At 34.1% G+C, this 19,924-nt stretch overlaps 1 protein-coding gene across 1 annotated transcript; it reads left to right on the forward strand.

The window, feature by feature from the left end:
• The first annotated feature begins 210 nt into the window (after positions 1–210).
• On the forward strand, positions 211–6,887 carry LOC132641334 (2-methylene-furan-3-one reductase). Its single transcript, XM_060358279.1, has 4 exons — positions 211–601; positions 1,448–1,771; positions 2,513–2,672; positions 6,439–6,887. The coding sequence occupies exons 1-4, from the start codon at positions 341–343 to the stop codon at positions 6,702–6,704; spliced, it is 1,011 nt and encodes a 336-aa protein (XP_060214262.1). The 5' UTR covers positions 211–340; the 3' UTR covers positions 6,705–6,887.
• The last annotated feature ends 13,037 nt before the right edge of the window (positions 6,888–19,924 follow it).

A 19,924-nucleotide genomic window follows, 5' to 3' on the forward strand; every position in this document is an offset into this window, starting at 1 on the left:
CGATAAAAAATATACATTTTTATTTAGAAGCTAATAGTGATGGTATAAGATAAAATCAAGTACAAGATATTACATAACTCATTATACAAATCTTCACAACCTAAGTTGCCTTTTTAAGATAACATCACAGCCTAAGCTTTGGCATAGGAATTTCTCCTGGGAGCCCACCAAAGGTTTGTGACGACGAAAAAAAAAGTAAGAATTCACCCTTATATAATCTTCCAGTACTACACTTCAACTCATACCACTTCACCCACCTTCTTCTTTCTCTTCTCTTCACTCTCCATTTTCTTCAATTCTTAGAGCAAAGGGTTGTAAAAAAGCTGAAAATTTTATTCAAATGAGCCAATTTTCCACTGTTTTGCCACTTAGTGTATCTGCTAGTTCTCCAACTGCATCAAGTACTTCTATTCCTTCTGAAATGAAAGCTTGGAGTTATACTGATTATGGAAATGTTGATGTTTTAAAGTTTGAGTCTAATGTTTCAGTTCCAGATATTAAGGAAGATCAAGTGTTGATTAAGGTTGTTGCTGCTGCTCTTAACCCTGTTGATTTTAAACGACGGCTCGGAATAATCAAGGCCACTGATTCTCCACTTCCTGTAAGTTTCAAACATCCTTTTCTTGTTTCTTGAATTTGGTTTGAATTCCATGTTTGAATTGTAAATATTCATTTCTCATCACTTGTTTTATACTGTTAAAGCAATTTTTCTCCTTAGATTTCAGCGCAGAATGTTCAACTATTTGTCGTGCACATTTCACTTCTAACTATAGTGTTCACTTGAACTGCTAATGTTTAGATTCTGTGACAAAATCTTAAAGATTCCACCTTTGAAATCATTGGAGTCCAATATTAAATTAGAGATTATTGGTAATTGTAAATGTGAGACTTATCTGCATAACCTGCTACTGATGAAGATATAATTAATTAAATAAATAATGATATTCATAATAGTTTAAGCGTTTAGATGAAATTGTCACACAATTTAACATGATGTCAGAACAAGCACTAATTTTGGGTCCAAGTCTCTCCGGCATCGATTATAAAAAAGAATTTTAGATGAGATATAAATAATTAAATAAACTGTAACTGTTGAATATATATAAATAATTAAGTAAAAACATGTTTTCTGTAACTATTTAAGCTTTTAAATGAGATAGTCATACGATTTAACATGATAAGCATAAATCATGGGTTCAAGTCTCTCCGCCATCCATTTCAAAAAGAAAAGAATTTCCACGTATTTTGTCCGCAGAAAATAAATCAAGAGTCCCTTGTGAGGGGGCATGTTGACGTTAAAATTAAGTAAATAAAAGTATCTCTTCTGCATCAACTTAAGTATTTAGATGAGATGGCCATAAAATTCAACAGTAATATAGGATAAAACAGCACAAAAGTTCCTTTTGAGGTTTTAATTGTTTTAAAAAAAAAAAAAAATTTTGTGTAGACTGTGCCAGGTTATGATGTTGCTGGAGTGGTAGTCAAAGTTGGTAGTCAAATAAAGGGGCTAAAAGAAGGGGATGAAGTGTATGGAGATATAAATGAGAAAGCATTAGATGGACCAAAGCAATTTGGATCTTTAGCTGAGTACACTGCTGTTGAAGAGAAACTAGTTGCTTTGAAACCCAAGAACCTGAGTTTTGCAGAGGCTGCTGCTCTTCCTCTAGCTATTGAGACTGCTTATGAAGGTCTCGAGAAAGCGGAATTTTCTTCTGGAAAATCCATTCTTGTTTTGGGAGGTGCTGGTGGTGTTGGATCCCTTGTAATCCAGGTATGCACATTTCAATAAGTCTCATTTGAATGTATCATTTCAGTTTTAGAAAAGCATGATTTCTGGAGAAGTGTTTAGTTCACCGAATGATAACTATGAGTAACCGTTCATAAAGCATGGGTGGAGCTACATATGGCAAAGGGTGGTCAACTGAATATCCTTCGCCGGAAAAGTATACTATGTGTACATGTCATATTTTAGTTCTTATATATTTACATATTAAATCTCGAAATCCCTTAGCTAAATTTCTGGTTTCGCCACTGCTATAAAGAGTAGATTAGTAACCTAGAAAGATGTTAGCGTCATACGAAGGTAGCATAGTGACTTGGCTTTGGGAAGGATTCTCTGTGGACAATGCCACATTCAATCGTTTTTTTAGTCTTCATCATTTTCTCCCCTTAAATTGGGCAGTTGCCCGTTGTCTTCATTTGGCCACATTACATCATATGGATTCAATAATCCATTTGGTGTTTCAGAAATGGATAAAATAACTTCTTACCCTTATTTTTTGAGTAAAGGATCTAGTAGGTCGGTTAGCTTTTGCTATCTTTTTTCTGTTTGGCTTTTTTATGCTCCTAATTTTTGGGGCACCACGGCAATTATATACCTGCTGATCCAATGTTCACCCTCATATTGTGCCAGAATGGCATTTCTTGTGGATCCATGTTTCATCCTTTTTTATTTTCATGTGTCTCTGCCGCAATATATAAAGCTGAAGTGTCGCATTTTCCTATTATGCAGCTTGCTAAAAATGTATTTGGTGCTTCAAAAGTAGCAGCTACATCCAGCACAGGGAAGTTGGAATTCCTGAAAAGTTTAGGAGCTGATTTAGCTATTGACTACACCAAGGAGAATTTTGAAGATCTGCCTGACAAGTTTGATGTTGTTTATGATACAGTTGGTAAGAACTTAGATTCAACTTATACAATATCCATTCTGGTATACCCACAGGCAAGGCAAAATGCACATCTAAATCTAACAGACACAGGAAACCAAGACATGCTCGAAACCTCCCCCTTCTCACTCCAAAAGCTACTAATAGGGAGAGCTGGCTAGCCTATATTCAATGAGTTCAACTTAACTCAATATTATCAACATTGAACAACATATATATGTCAAACGCACTAAAGTTTATATTAATATGAAACGGGATAATCGCACTTTTGATCCTCCAATTATTGATAACTAGGGAAATGCCCGCGCGATTAATAGATCTCATTAAACTCGTGAAATAATATTTTCCTAATATTCAAATATTAAACCGCATACATTCAAAGTTTAACTTCTAGTGGTATATGTGCGCGTGTAAGGTTAAAAATTATTGGGCCTAAATTAAAAATTTAAGTTATTCGGCATTATTATGTGGAAATTTCAAGAAATCCCAATGAATGATTAGAGAAGACTATTACTTTCTATTTATTTTGTCTTTTCTATATTCTCCACTCATAACATTTGTTTTCAGATATAATTTCTTTCTCGCTATTAACTAACTTCTTTTTTGATAACCAAACATCGCTCTTCTACTTTTTATCCATTAAAAGTATAAAACCTTCAATTTCATGAATGACATATATCACAGTCATTCTCAAGAATAAAAATTTCAAATATACCAAATAGCACCGGACAGTAAAACAAAGAGAAGTGCAGTTTTCTAATTCTTTTTCTTCAAATAATTAGAAAAGGAACAATCATAATCCTAACAATGAAAAACTGAAAAGAAAAAAGACATCAAAACTATATAAAAAAAATTCAAATATACCAGATAGCACCGGACAGTAAAACAAAGAGAAGTGCAGTTTTCTAATTCTTTTTTCTTCAAATAATTAGAAAAGGAACAATCAGAATCCTAACAATGAAAAACTGAAAAGAAAAAAGACATCAAACTATATAAAAAAAAAATTACGTGTACATGTTTCTAAGTACTAATTATAATAAGTTATCGAGAGTTATTATAAATTGTTAACTTTAGTATAATCGTACAAGCAACTACTAAACGTATAGTGAGAGACTGAGAGTGATACTTAATAGAGGCTCAACTTTGAGACAAATAAATACCACCTCAATCGTTAAAAGAAATGATTTTTGAACTTCTTGAAACAAACCAAAATATAGTAAAAGAAAAAATATGAAAAAAAAAGATAAATGTGTTTTCTAGTCTTAGAAAGTGTCGCATCACCTCTTCTAAGACCTTTTTTTATACATATATAGTGTATATCTCTGAGCTTCGTGCGCTCATAAGAGATTAAAAAATTACACATTTCTGAAATATTTAATCTTGTTTGTAATTAAATTTAGACGAAATAGAAGAAATAAATTATCATGTTTATACATATGAATAAAAATAAGTGTTGTTCTTTGATGTAGTAAAATAACACTCATGATATGCATATACGTACCAACTTAAGACTTGGTTCTGAACCATTTGAGATGCAATTTATAGCACTCGCATATTATTGGCTCTTTCTCATGGTTGAGGAAGGAAAAATAAATAAATAAACCATTTTTGTACAAGACAAAAAAAGATAAACGAGAAGGTCCAAATTTAGAAATTAGATATTATAGTCTTCACCTAAAGGTAATTAATTAAACATATTTAGAAATCTTGGAGTTTTCATAAATACTGAGCGTTGAGTAACTTTTCTATTTTTCGTGAAAATTAATTTTGCAAGTATGTTATCTATTTTTTCTTTTTTGTTTTTATATACTTCCTCCATTACTTGAGCCGATGGTCTATGGGAAGCAGTCTCTCTATCTGTCAAGGTAGGGGTAAGGTCTGCGCAGTGGCGGAACCAGAATTTTAACAAAAGGATTCAAAAATATAAAGAAGCAGACAAACGAAGAAGCCAAGGGGATTCAACGTCTAATATATATAAATAAAAATAATTTTCACTTTGTATATACAGTGCCGAAAGGGGTTCGGAACCCCCTTGGCACTTACTGGTCCGCCCTTGAGTCTGCGTACACGCTATCCTCTCCAGACCCCACTTGTGAGATTACACTGAGTTGTTGTTGATTTGGCTTAGTACATTGTTAAAGAAAGATAGAAAGAAAAGAAGAAAGAAGGTTGATTTTAAAACTTATAGTCTAAAGATATCATTATAGTTGTATGACTATAAAAACTTCAGTTTTTTTTAGAAAAAAATATTATTTTTCGAAATAGATTATTATACTATTTCAATTTCTCATCATTCTCGCCTCTGAAATTCATGTCATCACAGTGGACGAGTATATTATTTTGAAGGCTAGAAGATGACAGATATAACAGCAGTTATAAAATACAAATATCTCTAATGAAAATCTTTGGTCACTGTTTTAAGTTTGATTTGAGTGATCTAGATATTAAACTACACTAAAAAAGAACTGTGTTCAATTTAAATGTCAAATGCCAACTTAAAAACAATTCACAGTAAATAAACTTTCAAAAAGAAAAATAACTAAGCAAAATATTAAAATCCAATACATGAATAAGCTTAGGTTCTTCTACAAGAGGAAATAGAGAAAGATCACTGCACCTTCAAAAGCGTACTGAAATAAGAAACACCGAAAGTCACAAAGCGTCCCCTGGCCTTCACCTCTTTGGGAAATCGAATCCTTTAAATATGTTCAGGAAAAAGTTCAAACAGAAACGGGAAACAGAAATCTAAGATAGGATGTTAGTGGAATAAATTAACATGAGAATATATGTAAATATTAATGATACGCTCTTGGCAGTTGGATATGTCGTTGACAAACAGAGTAGAGACATGAATTGTATATGGGGAAAATGAATCAGATGTAAAAATCACAACTGCTTGCACATGATCCTCTTCAGTGAATAAATGCTTCATGTAGAATATTCTATTGTAACTGCACACTGAATGCCTGAATGCTGTCATAGAAATTAGTAAGTATTATGTAATAGTAATTGAAAGAAAGTTTTATTGTTAAAAATAATGAGGTCTTAGGGACTGTAACAGCGTTTAAGTTCGTTCCTTTATTGGTTGCTTTCGCAATAGTTGTGACTTTTCGGGTTGAAGTAGTAGATATGTTCCTAAACGGTGGCTTTTGGAATTTTTAACATAAATTAAAGCAAAATAAAGGATTTAAAAAGCAAAAATTTGAGGAAAAAGATAAATACAGAATCTGGTTCCAGAGCTTCCACGTCACCGGGCCTTTGTCCTGCAATTATATAGATATATATAGATTATTATTTTGAACCTTGTGATATTTCACTAAGCATATTTAATCTTAAATTTATTAATATGTGTGTTTTTGTCCTCTTACATATGAAATATGTTATCTTTTAAATTATTTTTAAAACTATATTGCCCTAAAGTACGGAGTAACAACACAAATTTAACATAACACATAGAAACTTAAATGGTTTAACAGTTAATAATTCGTTAAATTTGTAAAGATTCACTAGCGTGAGGATCAAAAATGCATTTTTGAATTAGTTGAAGATTAAAGTGCTCAACTTGATATCATAATGTGAAATGAAAAATTGTTGATATTTCAGGGACTAAAAGTGCAAATTTCTATATTAAATTTTGAACTCATCATGTCAAAAGTACAATGTTTCCGGCTCTAAGAATCTTAAAGATTGAATCCATCGAGTTCAAATTCTGAATCCGACCCTATTAATTGTCATTTCTTCACTCGGTACTGACTTTGTTTGAAAACTACAGGTCAGAGCGAAAAGGCGGTGAAGGCAGTGAAAGAAGGTGGGAGTGTGGTACTGATAATAGGGGCAGTAACACCACCAGCTTTTATATTTGTAGTGACATCAAATGGAGAGATGCTGAAGAAACTTAACCCATACTTAGAGAGTGGGAAGGTGAAACCAGTGATAGATCCTAAAGGACCATTCCCATTTGATAAAGTTGTGGAAGCTTTTTCTTATCTTGAAACTGGAAGAGCCACTGGGAAAGTTGTCATTCATCCTATTCCTTGAAAGGTTGCTCTCATTTACTACAATTTCAATTTAGCCTGCCTTGGGAAAAAGAGAAGTTTTTGTTCCTATAAAGCTTGTACTAGCATGTAGTAGATAAAAATAACGTGTATTGTTGATCATGTTGGACATAGAGAATAAAATTCCTGAGGACTTTTATAAAATTCCTGAGGACTTTTGTGTTCACTCTTTCTGGAGCATGGTTTTACCTACCTTTGAATTCTTAACAAAGGCAATAAAAAAGAGTGATACTCATAAATTTATTTTACCAAACTTGGCGGATTGAAGGAATCATTTTTTTATGGACTTATTTTATCACCCCTACCTCTAGGATCGATCATTTGTTCATAATCATGGCATTGTCTACCATTAAATCTAGGAGTGGCAAAATTAGCGAATCAAAATATGACATGTTCATTTATTAACTCAGCCCATTTTAAGTTTGGGTTGATATGTATGAAATAATTGCACAGTTTTTCCTTCAAAAGGGCATATGTTCTTTAAGGGCACGGGACATAACTTACGGGATGTTATGATGCCAAAATATAAACTTATGCTTCACAAAAAAGTTGTTTGCTTTGAGGGATAAAAATTAAAGACCAGCACAAAATAGGCACAAAATTGCAAATTAACTCCAAGTAGTGTTCTTCGGGCAGGTTGAGCCATCATACTTTGTCTGAACAATGTCCGAGCTCTTCCCACAACAATAGAGTTATTTTTATAACGGCGATGTTCATATTAATTTGTACACCTCGACTAATTTATCGGATACATATTATTTTTCATCACATTAAGTATCAAGTAATCCTAACTATCAAATACGCAAATGATAAAAACTCACCTAATATCTCCTTGCTCCCCATATATATGTATCAACTAGTTTCACGAGGGTCGTGCTAAGTCCGGGTCCAATTCCAGATATAAAAAATAATATTTTAATTAAAGAAATATAATTTATGTTGGTAATAATTAAACTTCAAATAAGTATATTTTCAATATATAAAAGCAAAACTTTCATTTCACTCCTTTAATATCTTAACTTTCATTTCGATGAAATTATTTACTTCAAATTAAATGCGGAGCCATAATTTGAAATATATAAGTTTCAAATCCTAATTTTTTAAGTTATTTAGTTCTAAATTAAAAATTTATACATATTTAATGAACTTTTAAGACAAATACAGAATTTGAACCAAAATGCTACCGAATTCGATCAAATCGGTAGCTGACACTCTAATTCCACCTACTTCAAACTCATTTTGAGTTTAAAAGATTAATTTTAGTTAATCAAACAAGAGATTTTAAAGAAAACCCGATTTTGACTGATAATATTGTCTTCATTTTCAACATTATATGATATCATTTAATAATTTTTAAAACTATCTGAAAATTATTTTTGTACTAATCTTGGTAAACACATATGAGCTCATCAAAGTATTATAAGTATAAAGTAAAAGAAAAGCCTACATATGAGTAAAAGAATTTTCAGAAATTCTCAAATTTCATAATATAAATATAAAGTAAAAGAAATGCTTACATGTAAAAATATATAATAAGCAACAAATGAAAAAGAAGAAAACAAAGAGCGAGAAAAAGTAAGAATATCTAGCGAACAAATGTCTATTTTTTAGGTTAATAGATAGATAAGATCAAAAGAAGAAAGCAATAGGAAAATAAAGTGCAGCGGATGGGTTGTTCCTCTCTTAACCAAAGGTCTCGGGTTCGAGCCTAGGTATGAAAAAATCCTTGGTACGGAGCGCTTCCCCCGATTGGGCCCTATGCAATGCAAATCTGGATTAGGCGAGCTCCAATGCAGGTATCGGATACAAGATAGAAAACAGATAAATAAGGCAGAATGTTTGACAATTTTTAAAAAGTAGACCGTAAGAACGAAAAATAAATTTGAATTTTAAAAACAAGATCAAGACCTAGAAGTAATAAATTAAAAAATTTGACATTTTATGAGGACTACAAAAGCCCTTTTTATTGTCCCTTATATAAAGTAGTAGTAATTTTTTCCATATAAACTCATATATATGGTCCAAGCTAAATTAAGTGGATTCTGTCAAATCCGTTACATAAGTCCAGATCCGCCGCCCAGCGAAAGGGCAGGAGAAGTATTAAAGGAAGGTGCATTAGCAAAAAAAAGAGCTAGAAAGTTGAATACGGATTCAGCCGAATCAGGAGCTTTTGCTTAAATAATGTATTTATTTTTAGAAATTATTAAATATTTAAAAATATTACATTTAGAATTTAATTATTATCACTTTAAATCATTATTTTAAAATTTAAAATTTATAAAGTTAAAATTCTAATTCCGCCTCTTATATTAAACTGAACCCACATTTGGTGGGAAAGTGAAACCTGTAGATGTCCATCTCGGACCATTCCCATTGGAGAAGTTTGTGGAAGCTTTATCTCCTATCTTGAAACAGGCAGACCACTGGAAAAGTTGTCATTCATGATTCATCCCATTCTTTAAAGGCTTAATGTATATGCGGCCTCCTAAATTTATCTATTTATTTCTATTTTGATACTTTAATTAAGTGTTATTTCTATTGAATTTCTAAATCCGTCTTCAAGTGTGTCTATCAAACCCCCTAAATCTGATCTTTACTAGAAGCAGAAATTAAATTAAGAAAATGAAGGTGAAGTAATATTTTAGACATGTGGTATGCTATTCTTTAGATCATGGATGTGTCGATTTATGCTGGTTCTGCTCTCCACTGTCAGCTTAGTTTAGAGCTACCTTTTTTCCCTCTCAATTGTTGCTAATCTTAGCGAAAAGATGGCATAATTAAATTAGAATATATATTAGCATATTACTACATTGAAGATGGAAAACTATGTAAGTCAGACTGTATTTGATAGACACACTTTAGGACGAGTTCAGAAGTTTAATAAGAACACTTAGTTGAGGTGTCAAAATGAAAAAAAGGACAAGTTTAGGGGGCCGCGCATTAAGCTTCTTTAAAAGATGGGTCTCATTTTGAACAGTTTTCATCTATAATACCTTAAGGAAAAGGCAGTCTCTGTTCCTCAAAGATTATCTTGGCATATGTGAGGCAGCAATGTAATTTTAATCATATTGGCCATAGAGAGAACAAAATTAGGATTGTCTCTGTGGTCACAATTTATAAACCATGGTTTGCTTCATTTTGTGTTTACTAACATTTGGTTAGTGAGGAAAAGGGAAAGTTCTTTCCTGTATCTATTGTTATTAAACTGTATTGCAAAAACGTTGAAACAGTAAAAAATAATTTCTGAAAACAGAAAATAGAAACTGGACAAATTCTAGAAAAAAACCAGTAGAAAACGGAAAAACAGAAACTGAAAAAGTAAGAACAGTCTTTGAAAAATATTTAAGAATGAAAATCGAGTCCACTGAATGCACAGTGTGGCCTTAAGGAACCCTCAAGTACCTGAGGTTAATGGAATATATCCTCCCAGGATAGAACGATCTTACTCACCAGTGTATCGGTACCTAAAACAACGATGTCAGCGAACCACTCAACGGTAGTAAACTACACTGGAATTTATTTGTGCAGAAGAAGAAGAAGTTTTTAAAGTTCAGAAAATTCGTAAGGAAAATTCTAAGGAATCAAAAGAATTTATAGCCATGGAAGTACTGTTTCTGAAGGTTTGCAACCCTTCAGAACAGTCACTTTAAAAACGGTGAGAAATTTAAATAAAATCTGGGAAAGAACCGGGTCGCTGTTGACACCTAATTTTGTCCCGTCTTCCCCAAAATATTTATTTACGCTTATGATATTTTAGCAACTTCAAGATAATTATTTATATTTTACTATAATTACCAGCCTCTTATTAATACCGGCGTTTCATTATCATGTTGTAGTCACTACTGTTATTATCATTTATTTTATTACCGTTACTACTACCACTATTATCATTGCTATCATTATTACTGTTATCATTGTTGTTACTATTTCGTTATCAGTATTATTATAATTCGCATTTTTTTATCGTTTCAGCATTTTTACCAGCCTATGCACACGCATCGCATTTATTTCCGCACAACTAAATAACAACATTTTATTTACTATTGACTTTCAAAATATTGCACGGCTATTACTATGTCATATAATTTTATTTTTTATCTGATTACTAATAAATACGTACTTTTATATCAGATAATATTTTAACACACGTTAGCATATAATTAATTAAAATAGGTCTTTATTTAGAAGTAGAAGCCCATTGTCACCTAAAATAATAATACCCTACCCGTTAATAACCAGCCCAATATCATTAGCCCATATTTTAAATTCATCAGCCCACTTTTGAGTCATCTACCCAGCCCACACCTGGTTGAAGATCAGCCCATTATCCCTTAAGCCGACCCGGCCCAGTCCATTCTTTTCTTGATCCAGCCCTAATACCTAATCCCTCTCTTCATTCTTCAGCCGCTCCCTCCCCTGTTCTCTCTCTCTCCCTCTCTCTTCTTCAACAAATGGAAAAGCACAGAGAAGCTTTCATCTCTACCAGGCCATGCGTGGCCATTTCGGGGAAAGGCAATTAATGTGCGTCCTTTCCCCGTCCGTTTTTCAACGGTTGAAGGGGGTAAGATTTTTGTTTCTTCTTCCTCCCCCTCTGCTTAAATCTGAAATCCCTTAATGAGTTTCGTCCATTTGTGAGGTAACATTTGTTTTTTTATCAGCTACTTTTCATTTCTCGAGTACAGATTTTTAATGGCTTTTGTCTCTTCATCTTGGTTTTCTGATTGAGGACAGATTCTAACGTTTTGATTTGAAAATACCCCGCCCAATTTTTCAATTGTTCAAACCCTAGATTTTCCCCCTTATAAATATTCGTTTTCTGGGTTCGTAGAAGCAAGTTTTGGGAGCCGCCTCAAACCCCCTGAAAACAGTTCGCTTTAGCCGCAAAATTCCCTACAAAAAATATAAGTTTAGCCATCTTGAATACCCTGAAAATACAAATCTTAACCACTTAAATTACTCTTAAAAAACATTAGTTTTTAATTTGCTTTACATCGCCTCGAGACACTAAGTCCTTTTTCTTTGTTGCCTTTGGTATTTGTTCGGGTTCGGATCTATAAAAACTCGGAGTGTGGTGTTCGAGCGGATATCGAAACCTTCGCCTCACTTCGCTGCACTCGAAGAAGGTAATTCTCTTTTTTTTTTTAATTTTTTTTGTATTCCCTGTTCATTAGTTGTTCTATGTTAGTCTATTTGGTTTTTTTTTTTTTTTTTTTGTAGAACTTGTATGTTGTTTGTTTAAATTATGTAGTTTAATATGTCTATATATGTGGGATTAGCCCAGTTTATCTAGCTATGTGAGTTACATTTCTATTTAGTTTGATTTTAGTTGAAATAAGTGGGATTATGTGTGTTGGGTTTAAGGGTGCTAATCATATGAACAATGATCCTACCTTTAATAACTAAACCTACTTGATATGTTGAGATTAGTTTGGTTTAGTTAAAATATTCCTTGTATGTTAACTTTGGCTTTAACGTGATTAACCCTAATCAAACATATCTCATTTGCTAGTCCGATTCAACCTGCTTGCAGTAAGAGTATGATTCTATAGGTTAGTTCTAATGTAGCAAAAATAATGCTTACATATTGTTTCGATCAAAATTTGGATTAGTCAAGTCATGTAATGTGCTATTATGGCTTACCTCGACTTAGTTAAGCATAAACCCTTTTAATCTGATCTATGTGGTCAAATGTGCCACCCCCTAGGTTTATTTCAGTTTAGGTTTACGTATGTCAAACATGTACTATGTTAGTTAATCATGCGTGTATTGCTATCTTGTTAAGAGTTAAGTGCTTGCCAGATATTGTTGGTTTAAATATGTTTGTAAGATTAAGTGTTGGCTTGTTTCTTTTTCTATCATCTGCCTCGGTAGATTTGGTTCTGTTAGCCTGATGTCTCATGTTTGGTGGGTAACACTACAGAAATGTTAAATCTTATCTGAGCTATGTTGCTGATCCTATTAAGTTGAACCATGACCAAATCTGTCACCCCTACCCTGTGGCAGCCTCTATTTGGCCTAATGCTTTATCATGCTTGTTTCTTATGTAAAGCTAAATCACTGTAAATAATAACCTGATTGATCCTTGCATCTTGTCTGAAATTGGGAGTCTCTTGCTTAGTTAATAGTGATACTTGTCTATTGCTTGCATGGCCCGAAACTGCCTGCACATCATTCCTAATAAACCTTAAAGCTAAACTACATATAAGACTATTTGGGGTTTTCTTTAGACTAAAGCTGCACCTTTTAAGGCTAAAATTACACGTCTAATGGTGGCCAAGCTCTTTTACATGCTCCCCTTGGATAACTATGTTTATGCTATGAGGCTTAAGCCACTAGGTTGATTGATTGATTCCATATTAAAGATCTCCGGATGAGTTTTAATTATTAGAATCTATATTACTATTTTTTAAGACATGCATTCATAATACGTGAGGTATATCATCTGTGGGGTTTCAGAATCATTAGTCGAGTATCACAATTGACTTAAGTTGGGTCTCCTTTCTATTTTTCTCCTCTTTTTTGTTTGCCGCATTGGGCCCGCTTTATCCTCTTTATTGCTGTGGCATGTTTGGACCTGATTTCACCTTTATTACTGTTGCCATTTTTTTAACTGGGCGTGAACAGAAGACAATTTCATGCAGTCAATATACTATAGGAAATTTCATGAATAGCATGTTGATTCTGTGCTTTTTGAATCCTTCTATGATTGCAAACGTACTGTGTGAGTATGTATATCTTGTATATGACCAGTATATCTTATTTAATACGTTTATAGGGAGGTTAGTTGGGTCATTATGGATCAAGCTTGAACCCTCCCCGGTGTTAGCCATGCCTGGGATTCATGAGATCCCTTGGAACTTGCGCAACATCGGGAAGACGGGGGCAAAAGCTTTTCGATATTGACCTTCTATACATCCTTATGAACGTATATATATATGGAGTATACCCAAATATACATTGTATATATATAAGTCACTGATCCTTTTTTTCTTTTATTTTACATGTTTAACCTTATTGATCGCATACTAATCTTTTCCTTTCATTTTTGCATGGACCTCGCATACGAGTCCGAGGGACTCGTTCCTCTTCCGCATTTGGTGTTGGGCTAAAGCCCAACATGATAATCTTCTTGAGTCACCCCATCAATCCTATCCGCAGCAAGAAAAAAATGGAAACAAATTTCTGGGCCAAAGCCCTATAGATTGGATCAGTTTGCAGCAGTCCAAAATGGGCTGAGCCCATTCCCAGTAAGCATACAGCAGCAGTCCGAAAATGGGTTGAGCCCATTTAATTTCATGTGTTCCTCCATTTTATCTTGTGCTTTTAATTTGTATTATGCAACTAACCCTTCGCTTTGTTTTGTTTTTGTTAACTTAGATGAATTCTAGTAAATTAGTGGGTTAGTTTAGTGTAATGGGTAGTTAATTAAAAGGGAAACTGGTAGTTAATTCCATAGGCTTCTAAATTACTTACATTATCTATAATATTTATTTTAAAAAACTATTTACATCATTTATAATACTGCCTTGAACTGGAGAATTACTTTCCATTTCTTTATCGCCTTAGAGATTTAACGTACCATAGACATGAAATATATGAATTTAGGTATTGTAAGTTGATTTAATTACACATCATCTTAATTAAGCATAGTTAACAAAAGATAATAAAAGGGATAAAGAAAACTCATTAGCCATTTTGTATTTCATTTATACTTCTAACATGCAAAGTCAATTAATATCTCATCGTTTAGTTTGTTTCAAATATTTATTAAAACATTGCACAAACTCGCATTTCTTTTATCATATTTTGAATAACATTATTCTACTTTCATTTAAACTATTAGCAACATTTATAAACTTTATTTCAAATAGCATCTTAAAATCTTCCTTCATACAAATTTTTACGTTTTCTGTAGTCTTATTTTTAAATAGCATTACCATTTTCATTCAAAGTTTTAATAGCATTTATGAGTCTCATTTTAAAAACGTTTCTTCATGAAAGTTCCTATATTTTTCTACAAGTTAGTTTAAATGGTATTATTATATTCCCTTTGAAATCTTAGTAATGTGTACAAGTTATTTTCTTAAAATATAAGCATTATATTTACTCTTAATTAATTAATCTAAGTTTGGCCGGTAAACCGCAGTTAACGGATCCTAGAGGATGCCTAACCCATTCTCTTTAGGATAATTAGAACCCTTTTCTAGAATTGAAAATTAAGCCGACCATTAATGGAGGTTTAGCTAGGCTTTATCTTAGTTAATAAATTAGGTGTCCTAATTCACTATTAAATTAATTAGGTGGCGACTCCTTAAAATAAAGCAATTTAGGAATCTCCAATATGTTGTACTCCAATTTGGACCCGGTTTAAATGGGGTATAACAGTCGCGGGTTAGACACGCAGATCCGGGTCACTAACAGGTAGGATTGGATAAGTTAATTAATTAATTAAATAAATAATAATTAATTAAATAATTAAAATTAAAGAAAATTTGGTCTAAAAAGATTATCAATCAATCAGATCATTTGATCAAATCCATGACCAAATCCAAATCCAAATCCAAATCCGAAGCCGAAGCCGAAGCCGAGCGACGATGATGACGACGACGCGAGGGGAGACCCTCTTCTTAACCCTTTAGCAACAAGAAGGAGTACTTCTACTTTTAAGCAGGAGAATTTTTCTTTCCACTACCAATGAGGGACAAATGCTCATTTCATAAAGTAAGAGGAACAACTCATTTTCCCTCAACTTCTTTTCCCTCCATTTCGCATTCAATATATCAATTAAACTCAACAATCCCCCACATGAATGGGGAATGGCTATAAGATAAAGGAATGCACGGACAAGTGTGTAATTTACAAGCAAGGATTAATTGCATCTGGATAAGTAGGTTTCCATTTGAACTTTCCGTAGTGAACATATGTCGGATATACTCGGTCAATCGGTAGATTTGATATCTTTGAACCGTCGAGCTTTGGTGTATACCTAGACAACCACATGTCACACAATCAATCCTTTACCGTCTATGGTTCTTACGGTTGTGTTCGTTTCAGCCATGAACACCTCCTGGTTTCATGAGTGTATAGAGAATGGGCTATTTACAATCATCCTCTTTGAAGCGGCTTACACTTCACATTCGCATAGGAGATTCCTAAACGTGTTATCGCGTAGATACACTATTTGGTTAAACATGCCAAACATAGAAACCATTAAAAAACTTAAGCTTTATTAACTCTTTAAAAAGCCTTAACGTTTTATCCTTGTTCCTGAACATTGTCTTCATCACAAGAATGGATTGAGTTATTTGATAGTGCCGAACCGTCACAACTTTGTTTGATCTCCTTGAACCTAGCTCTTGGGATCTCTAGTGTGCTAGGTAGAGTTACCGCCATGATGACTTGTCCTTAGCCTTAAACTCATTCCCTTAGATGATCTTTCAACCGCCTCTCTTGTTAGGCTTTTTGTAAGTGGATTCGACACATTATCTCTAGACTTTACATAGTCAATAGTGATAATTCCACTAGAGAGTAGTTGTCTCACGGTATTATGTCTCCGTCGTATATGACGAGATTTTCCGTTGTACATAACGCTCCCTGCCCTACCTATTACTGCTTGACTATCACAATGTATGCATATAGGTCCCAGAGGCTTGGGCCAGAATGGAATATCTTTTAAGAAATTCCAGAGCCATTTTACTTCTTCACCGGCCTAGTCTAAAGCTATAAACTCAGATTCCATTGTAGAACGAGCGATGCACGTCAGTTTGGATGATTTCCAAGACACTGCTCCACCCCCAATTGTGAAAACATATCCACTCGTGGATTTAACTTCAGATGGTCCGGTGATCCAATTTGCATCACTATATCCCTCGATCACGGCGGGATATTTGTTATAATGCAAAGCATAGTCTTTGGTATGTTTCAGATACCCCAAAACTCGTTTCATTGTCATCCAGTGAGTTTGATTGGGATTACTTGTAAACCGACTCAATTTACTAATAGCACATGCTATATCTGGTCGCGTACAATTCATGATATACATCAAGCTTCCCAACACTCTTGCATAATCCAATTGTGAGTCACTTTCATCTTCATTCTTCTGAAATGTATAGCTCACGTCAATTGGAGTCTTGGTAACATTGAAATTCAAATACTTAAACTTGTCAAGTACTCTTTCAATATAATGAGACTGCGATAATGCTACACCTTGTGGAGTTTTATGAATTCCGATGCCTAAGATCAAATCAGCAACTCCTAAGTCCTTCATATCAAATTTGCTAGCCAACATGCGCTTAGTAGCATTTATATCGGCAATATCTTTACTCATTATCAACATGTCATCAACATATAAACAAACAATGACTTCATGATTTGGAGTGTTTTTAATGTAAACACATTGTCACACTCGTTGATCTTAAATCCATTTGCCAACATTGTTTGGTCAAATTTAGCATGTCATTGTTTGGGTGCTTGTTTTAGTCCATAAAGCAACTTAACAAGTTTGCACATTTTCCTTCTTTACCAGGAACCACAAATCCCTCAGGTTGTTCCATGTAAATTTCTTCCTCCAACTCTCCATTTAAGAAAGTTGTCTTAACATCCATTTGATGGATTTCAAGACCATGTACGGCCGCCAGTGCCACTAACACCCGAATAGATGTTATCCTTGTTACCGACGAGTATGTGTCAAAGTAATCAAGACCTTCTTTTTGTCTATAACCTTTGACCACAAGTCTTGCCATATACTTGTCAATAGTGCCATCAACTTTCATTTTTCTTTTGAAAATCCATTTTGATCCTAAAGGTTTATTTCCAGTAGGAAGATCAACCAATTCCCATGTATGGTTATTCAAAATTGATTCAACCTCACTATTGACTGCTTCTTTCCAAAATGCTGAATCAGAAGAAGACATCGCTGCTTTAAATGTTTGAGGCTCATTTTCAAGCAAGAATGTCACAAAATTTGGTCCAAAGGAAGTAGATGTCCTTTGACGTTTGTTACGCCTTGGATCCTCTTCATTTGGTATACTTGCCTTTGGTTCTTCCCGCGGTCGTTTAGATCTTTCATTTGACGACTCACATTCAATTTTATACGAATAAATATTTTCAAAGAATTCAGCATTATCTGATTCAATTACCGTATTAACATGAATTTTGGGATTGTCGGATTTGTGAACCAAAAACCAACAAGCTTTGCTGTTCGTAGCATATCCAATAAAAACACAAACCATATTTTTTGGTCTGATTTTTACCCTTTTGGGCAAAGGAACTTGGACCTTTGCTAAACACCCCCACACTTTGAAATATTTCAAGTTGGGTTTTCTTCCTTTCCATAGTTCATATGGAATAGATTGTGTTTTGCTGTGGGGCACCCTGTTGAGTATTTGATTAGCTGTGAGGATAGCTTCCCCCCCACAAGCTCTGCAGTAAACCGGAACTTATTAATAAAGCATTCTTCATTTCCTTTAATGTTCGGTTTTTGCTTTCCGCAATTCCATTTGATTGTGGTGTGTAGGGGACAGTAGTTTGATGAATAATTCCATAATCTAAGCATATCTCTGCAAAAAGGAGATTCGTATTCTCCACCCCTATCACTTCTAATCATTTTTATCTTTTTATTTAATTGATTTTCCACTTCGTTCTTGTATTGCTTAAATGCGTCAATTGCTTCATCCTTACTATTAAGCAAATACATATAACAATATCGAGTGCAATCGTCAATAAAAGTTATAAAATATTTTTTCCCACCGCGAGATGGTATTGACTTCATATCACATATATCTGTGTGGATTAAGTCTAAAGGATCTGAATTCCTATCAATAGACTTAATGGATGTTTAACAAACTTAGATTCAACACATATTTCACATTTTGATTTATTACACTCGAATTAGGCAATACTTCTAAATTAATCAATTTTCGCAAGGTTTTGTAGTTGACATGTCCTAAACGAACATGCCATAAATCATTTGACTCCAATAAGTAAGACGAAGCTGAATTCTTATTAATACTGTCAACAACCATTACATTGAGTTTGAAAAGTCCCTCGGTGAGTTAGCCCTTTCCTATGAACATATCATTCTTACTTATTACAATTTTCTCACTAACCAGCACGCACTTAAACCCGTTTTTGACGAGTAGTCCGGCTGAAACTAAATTCTTCCTAATTGTTGGAACGTACAGAACGTTGTTGAGAGTCAGCACCTTGCCAGAAGTCATCGTCAGAAGTATCTTCCCATATCCTTCAACCCTGGCTATTGCAGTATTTCCCATAAACAGTTCCTTTTCGGGTCTAGCAGGAGCGTAGGTTGCAAATGCTTCTTTTACAGCGCAAACATGTCGAGTGGCACCAGAAACAAGCCACCACTCCTTTGGGTTTCCAACCAAATTGCACTCCGATAGCATTGCACACAAATCATCCATGTCATCATTCTTTTCCACCATATTGGCTTGTCCCTTTCCCTTGTCCTTTTTCGGGAGACAACAATCTGGGGCTTTATGGCCAGCTTTCCCACAATTATAGCAGTTGGCCTTGAACTTTTTCTTGGCTTGCTCCTTCTTTTGTCCGGTGGACTTCTTTCTTTTCTTACTTTTTGGGGCAACCTCTTCAACGATATTCACTCCCATAACCATTGAATTCCCATGCGACTTCTTCTCGGTTGTTTTGTTATCTTCTCAATCTTGAGACAAATCATAAGATCTTCCAACTTCATTTCCTTGCGCTTGTGCTTTAGATAATTTTTGAAATCTCTCCACGAAGGAGGCAACTTTTCAATCATTGCAGCCACTTGAAAATGCTTCGTTAACTACCATGCCTTCAGCAATAAGGTCATGAAAAATAAGTTGAAGCTCTTGAACTTGGGTTCCAACGGTTCTGCTGTCTATCATTTTATAGTCTAGAAACTTGGCAACTACAAATTTTTTCAAGCATGCGTCTTCAGTCTTATACTTCTTCTCAAGTGCATCCCACAATTCTTTAGAAGTTTTCATAGCACTGTAGACATTGTACAAATCATCCTCCAAAGCACTTAGGATGTAGCCCTTGCATAGAAAATCTGCCTGTTTCCACGCCTCAACAATCATAAATTTTTCATTGGCCGGCATATCAGCAACAGGCACAGGAGTGTCTTCGTTGGTGAACTTCTGCATACCAAGAGTGGTAAGTCAAAAGAACACCCTTTGCTGCCATCCTTTGAAGTTGGAT

Source organism: Lycium barbarum, chromosome 5 (assembly GCF_019175385.1).
Source record: "Lycium barbarum isolate Lr01 chromosome 5, ASM1917538v2, whole genome shotgun sequence".
NCBI lineage: Eukaryota > Viridiplantae > Streptophyta > Magnoliopsida > Solanales > Solanaceae > Lycium > Lycium barbarum.

What these genes read in the sequence shown, in the direction of transcription:
- LOC132641334 (XM_060358279.1), top strand. Translation starts at nt 341, where the DNA reads ATGAGCCAATTTTCCACTGTTTTGCCACTTAGTGTATCTGCTAGTTCT. An exon ending in CCACTGATTCTCCACTTCCT is followed by an intron (nt 602 to 1,447) that starts GTAAGTTTCAAA and finishes AATTTTGTGTAG; the next exon opens with ACTGTGCCAGGTTATGATGT. An exon ending in TGTTGTTTATGATACAGTTG is followed by an intron (nt 2,673 to 6,438) that starts GTAAGAACTTAG and finishes TGAAAACTACAG; the next exon opens with GTCAGAGCGAAAAGGCGGTG.